This window comes from Elephas maximus, chromosome 17 (assembly GCF_024166365.1).
Source record: "Elephas maximus indicus isolate mEleMax1 chromosome 17, mEleMax1 primary haplotype, whole genome shotgun sequence".
Lineage (NCBI taxonomy): Eukaryota > Metazoa > Chordata > Mammalia > Proboscidea > Elephantidae > Elephas > Elephas maximus.
Window position 1 is genome coordinate 43565796 of NC_064835.1, and position 12482 is coordinate 43578277.

General features: G+C 40.1%; 1 gene segment (V, D, J or C); it reads left to right on the plus strand.

The window, feature by feature from the left end:
- The window catches only part of LOC126060222 (immunoglobulin kappa variable 4-1-like), a 250505-nt gene extending 247367 nt beyond the window's left edge, over window positions 1-3138 (plus strand). Inside the window, 2 exon segments of the V gene segment in view lie at window positions 2071-2436; window positions 3128-3138. Coding sequence covers window positions 2071-2436; window positions 3128-3138 — 377 coding nt within the window.
- The last annotated feature ends 9344 nt before the right edge of the window (window positions 3139-12482 follow it).

Genomic DNA, 12482 nt, shown 5'->3' on the forward strand with positions numbered 1-12482 from the left:
TTAAGAAGTATGCCCTTTATCCCCACTCCTATTTAAATAAACTGGTAGGGTTTTCATAGACTGATTACTCTATCCTATAGGGTCGCTATGAGTCGGGATCCACTGGACGGCACTGGGTATGGTTTTTTGTTGTTGTTGTTAAGATTGCCAGGCTTTTTTTTTTTTTTTGGAGACCACTCACTGTTGGTGGACTAGGAGTTGAGTGAGTTAACTGTTAAATATAATTTTTGATTTTTTTTTGGCTGTTTCATGTGTGAGGGTAAACCTTGTCTTTGTTATTCCATCTAGCCTACAAGTAGAAGTCTCTCTTCTATTCAGTTTTAAAATTTTCGTAATTCTATTTTTAATTTCTAGAAATTCAGTTGATCCTTTTCCAGATCTGAAGTGTCTCCTTTTTAGTTTTCTGTGCTTTGCATACAATGTCAACTTTGTCATTTATTTCTTTACATAAACTCGTGTACTGCCCAAATCTGAAGTATGAGCAGAACTCCTTTTATTCTGTTATTTCTGTTGCAATACATTTGTATTCATATCATGTTACTGTTGTTGTTCTGTGCCCTGAAATCGGTTCCAACTGATAGTGACCTTATACACAAGAGAACGAAACACTCCATGGTGTTGTACCATCCTCACAGTCTTTGCTATGTTTGGCCCCAATGTTGCAGCCACTGTGTCAATCCATTTCTTTGATGCTCTTTCTCTTTTGAATTGACTCTGTACTTTATGACGCATGATGTCCTTCTCCAGGAACTCATCCCTCCTGATAACATGTCCAAAGGAAAAGAGTTTCAGTCCCACCTTAAACATTAAGCTTCTCCAGGCACAATGAGGCCATGCATACCTAGAATGAAACTCCTTGAAGAGTTGATATTCAATCACAACTTTAAAAGGAAATCCTGTTTGTTTTTTCCTGTCCATTTCCACAATGAACCTAGAGCCTTCTTCTTAGGTCCTAGCCTTTGTGGACATGATAGGTTCCACTTTCTCTTTGGTTCACACTTCCTTTGTGATCTGAGCCCTCCTGAGCCCTAACTCAATACAGGGTCCCTGAGGACTTTCCACACAGGTGAATTCTGGCCCTGTCTTCCATTTCTCAGGCCCTTTCATAACCCTGGAATCCAATATCAAGTGCTTGCAGTGTTTTTAGGTATTCAAGATACAAGTGTCTTTAGAGTGCAGACATTTTCTAGCTAAGAATTTTTATCAAATATTGAGGCAAAAATTTACCATATTCTTCCTTTTACTATGTTATTTTTCCCCCCCAGCATTTCTTATCATTTCTCAAAACTGTTGATTTAAGGAAACTAGTCCCTCATTTATGGAACCTGAACCCATTTAAGACTGTTTTTAAGTTAAAACTGAAGGTATTCATTAGATCATGGGTACTTCAAGCAGTTGTGATGGGCTACTAATCTAATGGTTTGCGATTTGTACACACCCAGTGGTACCCTGGAATAAAAGCCTGTCAACCTGCTTCTATAAACAAAACAGGCAAGAAAACCTTATGGAGCAGCTCTACTGTGTAACCCATAGGGTTGCCATGGTTGGAATCCACTGGACTGTGAGAGATTTTAAGTTGATATTAGAGCTTCTAAGTACAGTTCTGTGTGTTTCTACTGATAAAATGATACTTTCTGTGATATTTTTGGCTCTTGATGTACATTGGATATTTGTAATTTGCTTTCAATTCACTGATTGTTTTGCATAGGCCCCTCCACACCCAGGCTGGCTGCTCAGATATTATAAACGGGGCCTGTGCAATGTGAGCTGATCTGCATCAGGCAGGCAGGGGCAGCAAGACAGTGCCACAGACCCTGTTCCTCATGTCCCTGTTGCTCTGGGCCTCTGGTGAGAAATTAAAAGTGCTTCAATCCATGTAGAGTAGAATCTTTGTGGAGCTGAGAAATGATTTTAAGATGTAGTGGGAAATGATGGTTATTTCCAAATGGAACCAATTATGTGCTGATACCTAATATCACTAAATGTTTTTGTATCGGGGGGTTTTTTAATGTGTGTATGAAAAAGTGTGTGTATATATGTATGCATGGTAATTGGCCGCTCTGATTACAGGTGCCAGTGGGGACATCATAATGACCCAGTCTCCAGCTTTCCTGGCTGTGTCTCCAGGAGGAACAGTGACCATCAACTGCAAGGCCAGCCAGAGTCTTTTTGACAGCAGCTACGAGGAGGACCTCTTAGCCTGGTACCAGCAGAAAACAGGACAGGCTCCTAAGCTGCTCATCTACTGGGCATCTAACCGGGCATCTGGGGTCCCTGACCGGTTCAGTGGCAGTGGGTCTGGGACAGACTTCACTCTCACCATCAGCAACTTCCAGGCTGAAGATGCCGCAGTTTATTATTGTCAGCAGGGTAAAAAGCTACCTCCCACAGTGCTTCAGGCTAGAACAAAAACCTCCTCCCGAGGGCTACAGGCCAGTGAGTCTTCACTGCACCAGCTGCTTGCTTTCTGCTCAGCCCTGAACATGCGCGCTTCCTCTCTCTGCCACAAAGCCTGCATCTCCTGACTAATTCACTGGAGTATTTCCAGGTTCCAGGAGAAAATTAAAGGATGTGCCTTCTTCTGAATCCCCTTTCATGATAAATTAATGAGAAAAAATGCTCTAAAAATCTTTTCTAGGCTTTGGCAGGAGTTTTCAAATCACAGGAACCTGCATGTTTCACATGGGTAGATCACATGACTGATTTGCGGAAGGGTTCACTGAGCTTTTTCCCTGAAAGATCAGTTCTCTCTTCCCAGTGCCTTCTTGACTATGCAACATTCCCATTTTATTTCCTTTTTCCTGGACTTTTTTCCTTTCTGTGCCATTACTCCTCATAATTCTGGACCTAACCCAATATTAAACCTGGACCCTTCATATTTAAAATCTCCCACACAGAAAGTAGTATTTCTCTCTTCCATTTTCTTTCCATGGATCCTGTTTTCCAGACAAGTCTTCCTGGTCAACATCAATGAAAGCATTTTCACGCTCTAAGCTCCCATTTTACTGCCTTTTCTCCTCTCTCCATGTCTTTCAGGGGCACTCATTCTTTTAAAGACCAGACTCTAACTCATTAATCCTATCACTCTAGAAACATGTGATAGCTTTCCCATGCTCTTTTTCATTAGTTGTCAATTAATCTTCGCATTAATCCCTTGGGTACCCAAGTTGAATTTAGTGACTGAAGGAAATCATGGTTCTTTCTGTTTGTTAGTTGCCATCTTGTGAGTCCATGACTCATGCAAATTCAATGCACAATATTACCTGATTGTTGTGATCCATAGGGTTTTCCCTGGCTGATTTCCCAGAAGTAGGTCACCAGGCTATTCTTTCTAGTCTGTATTAGTCTGCAAGTGCTACTGAAACCTGTTCAGCATCACAACAACACGTGTAGAGGAAGTATGGTGAGTGAGGCCCATAGGTCCCTGCTCGGTGTATGCTGATGACAACCCAAGTAGCGTTTCCTGTCAGTATAGTTGAGAGTCTAACTGGCCTTGTAGCTAGTGGAGACTTTCTCTCCTGGGAGACAGAGATTCTGGCACCTACTGAGCAGGATCTGACCACTGGGACCTAAAATATCAGACACGTGAGGATCATCCAGAGATAGTGTGCAACCAGGGATACAAGTAACATCAAACCAATGGTCTCTAACTGGGACAAGTGGACAGGACTTGGGGGCTTGTAGCATTTATTACATATCTCATTTCAAAATGTAGACCTATCTGAATAGGAAGATCACTCTGGAAGAAAATTCCATGTCCAGGAGATGAGGCTTCTGGACAGATCGGGGAAGTGTGCATGTTCAGGACTGTGTGGAATGGAAGCAGCTGGTACAGTGAAGACTCACAGGCCTCCAGCCCTGGGGACGAGCTACTGTTTGAGGCTAAAACAGTGTGAGAGGTTAGCCGTAATGTTGCTAACAGCAATAATCTGCCATGTCTTCAGTCTGGAGGCTGCTGATTGTGAAGGACCCACTGCCACTAAACAGGTCAGGAGTCTCAGATGCCTACTTGGATGCAAAGGAGATAAGCAGCTTCGGAGCCTGTCCTGGTTTTTGCTTATACCAGGCTAAGAGGCTGGTAAAACTCTGGCTGGACCTGCACTGGTGAGGATCATTCTTCTGGAGACATGGTCAGGGAGACAGGAGACTGTGTTATCACAATGTCTTTACTGGCACCTGCAATCAGAGAGGACAATTACCATACATATGTGTATACACACACTTTTTCTTAGGCACCTTAAACTTTACCGTTTTAAATGGGCATTTTAGCGGAATACGTGTCACACATAATTGAGTCATTTTTGGAAATAGCCATCATTTCCCACTACATGTTAATCGTTTTTCAGCTCTACAAAGATACTTCTTGAAAGGGATTGAGGCAGTGTTCATTTCTCACCAGAGACCCAGAGCAAGAGGAACATGAAGACAGGAGCTTGTAACACCATCTTGCAGCCTCCACCTGCCTGATAAAGATCAGTGCACATTGCAAAGTCCCCATTTATAAAATCTGAGCAGCCGGACTGGGCCTGGAGGATCTATGCAAAGCCATCTTTGAATGTGGAATCAAAGTACATGGGCAATGGGTTGTGAAAGTAACCGATGTAAAGCAACAGCCAATTACTAGAAAAGACAAAGTAGGCAACTTAGAAGCTCTCATATCAACTTAGAAACTCTAAAACTATAAGCAGTAGCTTCTCTAAAGAAGAGCTTCTATTTAAAATAAGAAAAAAAATCTAAATGGGTTCAGGGCCCATAAATGATATGCTAGTTTCCCGATTTCTGCAATCCTGGTGAAATAATACAAAATGCTGGAAATATATAAAAGAGAGAAAGAAGAGTAAAGAAGAGATGACAATGGAGAACTTTTGGTTCACTTTTTGATAAAAATTTATGGCCAGAAAATGTCGGAGATCTAAATCCAATTTTATGCTGAAGGACAGTTTAAGTCACTGTGCACACTAATGAATTAATTCTAGAGATATGTAAAATCCAGGAAAATGGAAGACACACCCAGAAATTACCAATGTGGGGAGTCCTGAGGGACCCTATGTTGCTCTAGAGCCAAGGGATGGTGGCTCTAATCTCAAAGACAGTATAAACAAGAGAAACTAAACGTATCCTTCTCACAGCTGCTAGAAAATAATCAAAGGGCTCTAGGGTCATTGTGCAAATGGACAGGGAATAATAAGCAAAATTTCCTTGGGAAGTTGTGTCTCGAAGTTAACCTTCCAAGGAGTTTCAGTCCAGGTGTGTATGGCCTAGGTGTGTCTGGAACTCTCCAGCCTTGAAATTAGTTTAAGAGGGCCCAATCAATAGAAAGCTGCTCTAGAAGAGGGCACACCCAGCATAAATCCTCAGAGCACCTCACAAAAAAGTTTTCAAAGACTAATACCACCAAGAAGTCAGAGATCCTTGTCATCCAAGAAAATAAGATAACTAAGATATGAATATGAATGTGAAGCAACTGAAATAACAGAGAACAAAAGGTGTTCTCCTCACAATTTAGATTTGGAGGCTATGTGAGTTTATTTAAAGAAATAAATGATAAACTTTACATTGTATGCAAGTCATGGAAAACTAAACGCAGGGTACTACATATCTGGAAAAAAAAATCCAGAAATTAGATGCCGAATACACTTCTATCAGTTTGTCATACCATAAAGGGAACTGCATATTGCTGTGGTACTGGTAGCTATGCCACCAGTATACAAATACCAGGTGGGTCACCACAGTGGACCTGGTTTCAGTTGAACTTCTAGAGTAAGATAGACTAGGACGAAGAACCTGGCTGTCTGCTTCTGAAAGAATTAGCCAGTGAAAGCCTTATTAATAGCAGCAGAACAAAGTCTGTTTCACTGCCAGAAGATGAGCCCCTCAGGTTGGAAGGCACTCAAAAGATGACTGGGGAAGAGCTGCCTCCTTAAAGTAGAGTTGACCTTAATGCTGTTCATGAAGTCTAGCTTTTGGGACATTCGTGTACTGATATGGAATTACTCAAAGTCAGAAGAACCAGGTGAACACCCCTTAATAATGGAAATGTAGAATGTACGAACTATAAGTAGGAAATGAGAAATTGTCAGAAATGAAATAGAATGCATAAAGATCAATATCTTAGACATTAGGCAGCCGAAATGGACTGGTTTTGGTCATTTTGAGTTGGAAAATCATATGATCTATTATGCCAGGAATGATAACTTGAAGAGGAATGGTGTTGCATTTATCATCAAGAAGAACAATTCAAAATCTATCCTGAAGTACAATGTTGACAGTGATACAATAACATCTACACGTATACAAGTAAGACCAGTTAATATGAGTATTATTCAAATTTACCCACTAACCACTAAGGCCAAAGGTGGAGAAATAGAAGATTTTTACCAAGTTCCGCAGTCTGAAATTGATTGAATATGCAATCAGTATGGTGACAGGAATGTGAAAGTTGGAAACAAAGAGGAAGGATCAGTATTTGAAAAATATGGCCTTGGTGATAGAAAGGATGCCTGAGATCGCATGATTTAGAGAGGATGAAAAGATATGGTTCGGGTTTGGTGACTATATAGAAGTCTTTCAATCAGCTTTAACGTAAAGGATAAGAGTGAAACAGGACATAACTGGAGGGAGATGTGAAATCAAGACAGTTTTTAAAAAAGATGTTTCATGCTGACGGAAATGATGCTAAAATGAGGAGAACACAGAGAGTTGAGAAAAGAGAGGTGAGAAATGCCAAGATACCCTTGGAAGGGACAGTGGTATAGGAGCAGAGGGACTGGCCTCAGGTAGGAGGGCTGTCTGCTCATCTACAGTAACAGGAAGAAAGGAAGGCAGAACATGGGGATGTAGATGCCTCTGGATCAGAAGATACATGAGAGGAGCTAGTGGAAGCTCTTCTAAGAAACAGGAAATGTGGTCATTTCCTCAGCATTTCACAAACTGAAAGAACTGAAGAAAAAAATTCAAGCCTCGAGTTGAAATAGTGAAGGATTCCATGGGGAAAATATTAAATGACGTAAGAAGCATCAGAAGAAGATGGAAGGAATACACAGAGTCATTATATCAAAGAGAATTAGTTGATATTCAACCATTTCAAAAGGTGGCATATGATCAGAAACTGATGGTAGTGAAGGAAGAAGTCCAAGCTGCTCTGAAGGCATTGGAGAAACACAAGGCCCCAGGAATTGATGGAATATCAATTGAGATGTTTCAACAAACAGATGCAATGCTGGAGGTGCTCATTCTTCTATGCCAAGAAATATGGAAGACAGCTTCCTGGCCAGCTGATTGGAAGAGATCCATATTTATGCCTATTCCCAAGACAGGTGATCCAAACCGAATGTGAAAATTATAGAACAATATCATTAATATCACACACAAGCAAAATTTTGCTGAAGATCATTCAAAAATGGCTGTAGCAGTATATCAACAGGGAACTGCCAGAAATTCAGGCTGGTTTCAGAAAAGGACATGGAACCAGGGATATGACTCCTAATGTCAGATGGATCCTGGCTGAAAGCAGAGAATACCAGAAGGATGTTTACCTGTGTTTTATTGACTATGCAAAGGCATTCGACTGTGTGGGTCATAACAAACTATGGATAACACTTTGAAGAATGGGAATTCCAGAACACTTAATGGTGCTCATGAGGAACTTTTACATACATCAAGAGGCAGTAGTTTGGACAGAACAAGGGGATACTGATTGGTTTAAAGTCATGAAAGGTGTGTGTCAGGGTTCTATTCTTTCACCACATCTATTTAATCTGTATGCTGAACAAATAATCTGAGAAGCCGGACTATATGAAGAAGAATGGGGCATCAGGATTAGAGGAAAACTCGTTAACAACCTGCATTATGCAGATGACACAACCTTGCTTGCTGACAGTGAAGAGGACTTGAAGCACTGACTAATGAAGATCAAAGACCACAGTCTTTAGTATGGATTACACCTCAACATAAAGAAAACAAAAATCCTCACAACTGGACCAATGACCAAAATCATGATAAATGGAGAAAAGATTGTAGTTGTCAAGGATTTCATTTTACTTGGATTCGCAATCGACAGCCATGGAAGCAGCAGCCAAGAAATCAAGAGACATACTGCACTAGGCAAATCTGCTGCAAAGGACCTCTTCAAAGTGTTGAAGAGCAAAGATGTCACCCTGAAGACTACGGTGTGCCTGACTCAAGCCATGGTATTTTCAATCACATCATATGCATATGAAAGCTGGACAATGAATAAGGAAGACTGAAGAAGAGTTGACGCCTTTGAATTGTGGTGTTGGTGAAGAATATTGAATATACTATGGACTGCCAAAAGAACGAACAAATCTGTCTTGGAAGAAGTGTGGCCAGAATGCTCTTTAGAGGAAAGGATGGCGATACTGCATCTTACATACTTTGGACATGGTGTCAGGAGGGATGAGTCCCTGGAGAGGGACATCGTGCTTGGCAGAGTACAGGGTCAGTGGAAAAGAGGAAGACCATCAACAAGGTGGATTTGCACAGTGGCTGCAACAATGAGCTCAAACATAACAACGATTGTAAGGCTGGGGCAGGACCGGTCAGTTTTTCATTCTGTTGCGCATAGGGTTGCTATGAGTAGGAGCCGACTTGATGGCATCTAACAACAACAACAAAGAATGAGAAGTAGCTGTTAAAACTTGAAGATAAAAGAAAAGAGAAAGGGTGCATACTGAATGAACCAGGTAAATGAAGTACAATTGTGAGGCAGGATTAAGGGCTGTCCTGAGGTAGTGTGCATAAATCTATGGTGAGATGAATCAGAATAATTATGTCTTTTTCTCCAGCCACATTAGGGCCACGGAAGCACGTATGTGGAGGTTGGAATTTTTCCTGGGGTTTAGGTTTTTGGTATAATGACTCTGTGTATTTCTTCCATCTTCTTTTGATGCTTCCTGCGTCATTTAATATTTTCCCCGTAGAATCCTTCACTATTGCAACTTGAGGCTTGAATTTTTTCTTCAGTTCTTACAGCTTGAGAAACGCCGAGCGTGTTATTCCCTTTTGGTTTACCATCTCCAGCTCTTTGCACACGTTATTGTAATACTTTACTTTTTCTTCTCGAGACACAGTTTGAAATCTTCTGTTCAGTTCTTTTACTTCATCAATTCTTCCTTTTGCTTTAGCTTTTCGACGTTTGAGAGCAAGTTTCAGAGTCTCCTCTGACATCCGTCTTGGTCTTTTCTTTCTTTCCTGTCTTTTCAATGACCTCTTGCTTTCTGCATGGATGATGTCCTTGATGTCATTCCACAACTAGTCTGGTCTTTGGTCACTAGTGTTCAATGAGTCAAATCTATTCTTGAGATGGTCTCTAAATTCAGGTGGATTATGCTCAAGGTCATATTTTGGCTCTCGTGGACTTGCTCTGATTTTCTTCAGTTTCAGCTTGAACTTCCGTAAGAGCAATTGATGGTCTTTTCCACAGTTGGACCCTGGCCTTGTTCTGACTGAAGATATTGAGCTTTCCATCATTTCTTTCCACAGATATAGTCAATGATTTCTGTATGTATACTCTTCGTGTATAGTCGCCGCTTATGTTGATGAAAGAAGGTATTGGCAATGAAGAAGTTGTTGGTCTTCCAAAATTCTATCATTCGATGTCTGGCATTGTTTCTATCACCAAGGCCATATTTTCCAACTACTGATCCTTCTTTTTTGCTTCCAACTTTTGCATTCTGATCTCCAGTAATTATGAATGCATCTTGATTGCATGTTTGATCAATTTCAGATTTCAGCAGCTTATAAAAATCTTCTATTTCTTCATCTTTGGCCCTAGTGGTTGGTGCATAAATTTGAATAATAGGTATATTAACTGGTCTTCCTTGTAGGCATATGGATATCATCCTATCACTGACAGCGTTGTACTTCAGGACATATCTTGAAATGTTCCTTTTGATGATGAATGCAATACCATTCCTCTTCGAGCTGTCATTCCCAGCATAGCACACTATGTGATTGTCTGATTCAAAGTGGCCAGTACCAGTCCGTTTCAGCTCACTAATGCCTAGGATATCGATGCTTATGTGTTCCATTTCATTTTTGACCATTTCCAGTTTTCCTAGATTAATACTTCATACATTCCAGGTCCCGATTATTAAAGGATGTTTGCAGCTGTTTCTTCTCATTTTGAGTCGTGCCACATCAGCAAATGAAGGTCCTGAAAGCTTTACTCCGTCCACGTCATTAAGGTTGTCTCAACTTTGAGGAGGCAGTTCTTCCCCAGTCATGTTTTGAGTGCCTTCCAACCTGGGGGGCTCATCTTCCAGCACTATATCATACAATGTCCCACCTCTATTCATTAGGTTTTTACTTGCTAATGTATTTCCGAAGTAGACCGCTGGGTCCTTCTTCCTAGTCTGTCTTAGTCTGGAAACTCACCTGAAACCTGTCCTCCATGGGTGACCCTGCCAGTATCTGAATACTAGTGGCATAGCTTTCAGCATCACAGCAACATGCAAGCCCCCACAGTACGACAAACTGACAGACATGTGGGGGACAAACAGAGGTAGAACAACTTAATAGACCCATAACAGAAGAAGAGATTGAAAAGGTAATCCAAGAAGTTCCAACAATAACAACAAAAAACCTTGGCCCAGATGGCTTCACTGCAGAGTTCTACCAAAATTTCAGAGAAGAGTTAACACCACTACTCCTAAAGGTATTTCAGAGCATAGAAAAGTACGGAATACTCCCAAAATCATTCTATGAAACCAGAATATCCCTGATACAAAAACCAGGTAAAGAAAATACCACAAAAAAAGGAATTACAAACCTATATCCCTCATGAACATGGATGCAAAAAGACTCAACAAAATTATAGCTGATAGAATTCAACAACATATCAAAAAAATAATTCACCATGATGAAGAGGGATTCATAGCAGCTATGAACAGGTGGCTCAACATTATAAAAACAATTAATGTAATCCATCATATATATAAATAAAACAAAAGACAAGAATCTCATGATTTTATCAATGATTCAGAAAAGACATTTGACAAAGTGCAACACCCATCCATGATAAAAACTCTCAGCAAAATAGGAATAGACATAATAAAGGGCATTTATACAAAGACAATAACCAACATCATCCTAAATAGAGACAGCCTGAAAGCATTCCCCTTGAGATCGGGAACCAGACAAGGATTCCCTTTATCACCACTCTTGTTTAACATTGTGCTGGAGGTCCTAGCCAGAGCAATTAGGCTAGATAAATAAATAAAGAGCATCCAGATTGGCAAGGAAGACGTAAAATTATCTCTATTTGCAGATGACATGATCTTATACACAGAGAACCCTAAGGAATCCTCCAGAAAACTACTGAAACTAATAAAAGAGTTCAGCAGAGAATCAGGATACAAGATAAACATACAAAAATCAGTTGGATTTCTATGCACCAATAAAAATAACATCAAAGAGGAAGTCACCAAATCAATACCGTTTACAGTAGTCCCCAAGAAGATAAAATACATGGAAATTTATCTTATCAGAGATGTAAAGGCTTATACAAAGAAAACTAGAAAACACTTCTGCAAGAAACCAAAACAGACCTACATAAGGGGAAAAGCATATCTTGCACATGGATAGGAAGACTTAAAATTACAAAAATGCCGATTCTACCAAAAGCAATCTGTAGATTTAACACAATTCCGATCCAAATTCCAACGACATTTTTAATGAGATGGAGAAGCAAATCACCAACATCTTATGGAAGGGAAAGAGGTCCCAGATAAGTAAAGCATTACTGAAAAAGAAGAACAAAGTGGGAGGCCTTACTCCACCTGATTTTGGAACCTATTATACACCCACAGTAGTCAAAACAGCTTGGTACTGGTACAACAACAGATGCACAGACCAATGAAACAGAATTGAGAATGCAGACATACATCCATCCACATATGAGTAGTGATCTTTGACAACCCCCCCTAAGAAGGTAAATGAGGAAAAGACAGTCATTTTAACAGATGGTTCTGAAATAATTGAATATCCATTTGTAAAAAAGTGAAACAAGACCCATACCTCACTCCATGCACAAAAACAAGTTCAAAACGGATCAAAAAACTAAATATAAAATCTAAAACAATAAAGATCATGGAAGAAAAAATTAGGACATTAGGATCCCTAATACATGGCATAAGTCCTATGCAAAACTTTACTAACGATGCAGAAGAAAAAGTAGATAACTGGGAGCTCCTAAAAATCAAACACCTATGCTCCTCCAAGGACTTCACCAAAAGGGTAAAAAGATTACCTTCAGACTGGGAAAAAGTTTTTAGCTATGACATTCCTGATCAGGGCCTGATCTGTAAAATCTACATGATACTGCAAATACTCAACTACAAAAAGACAAATAACCCAATTAAAAATGGGCAAAAGATATGAACAGACACTTCACTAAAGAAGACATTCAGGTACCTAAAAGATACATGAGGAAATGCTCATGATCATTAGGCATTAGACAAATG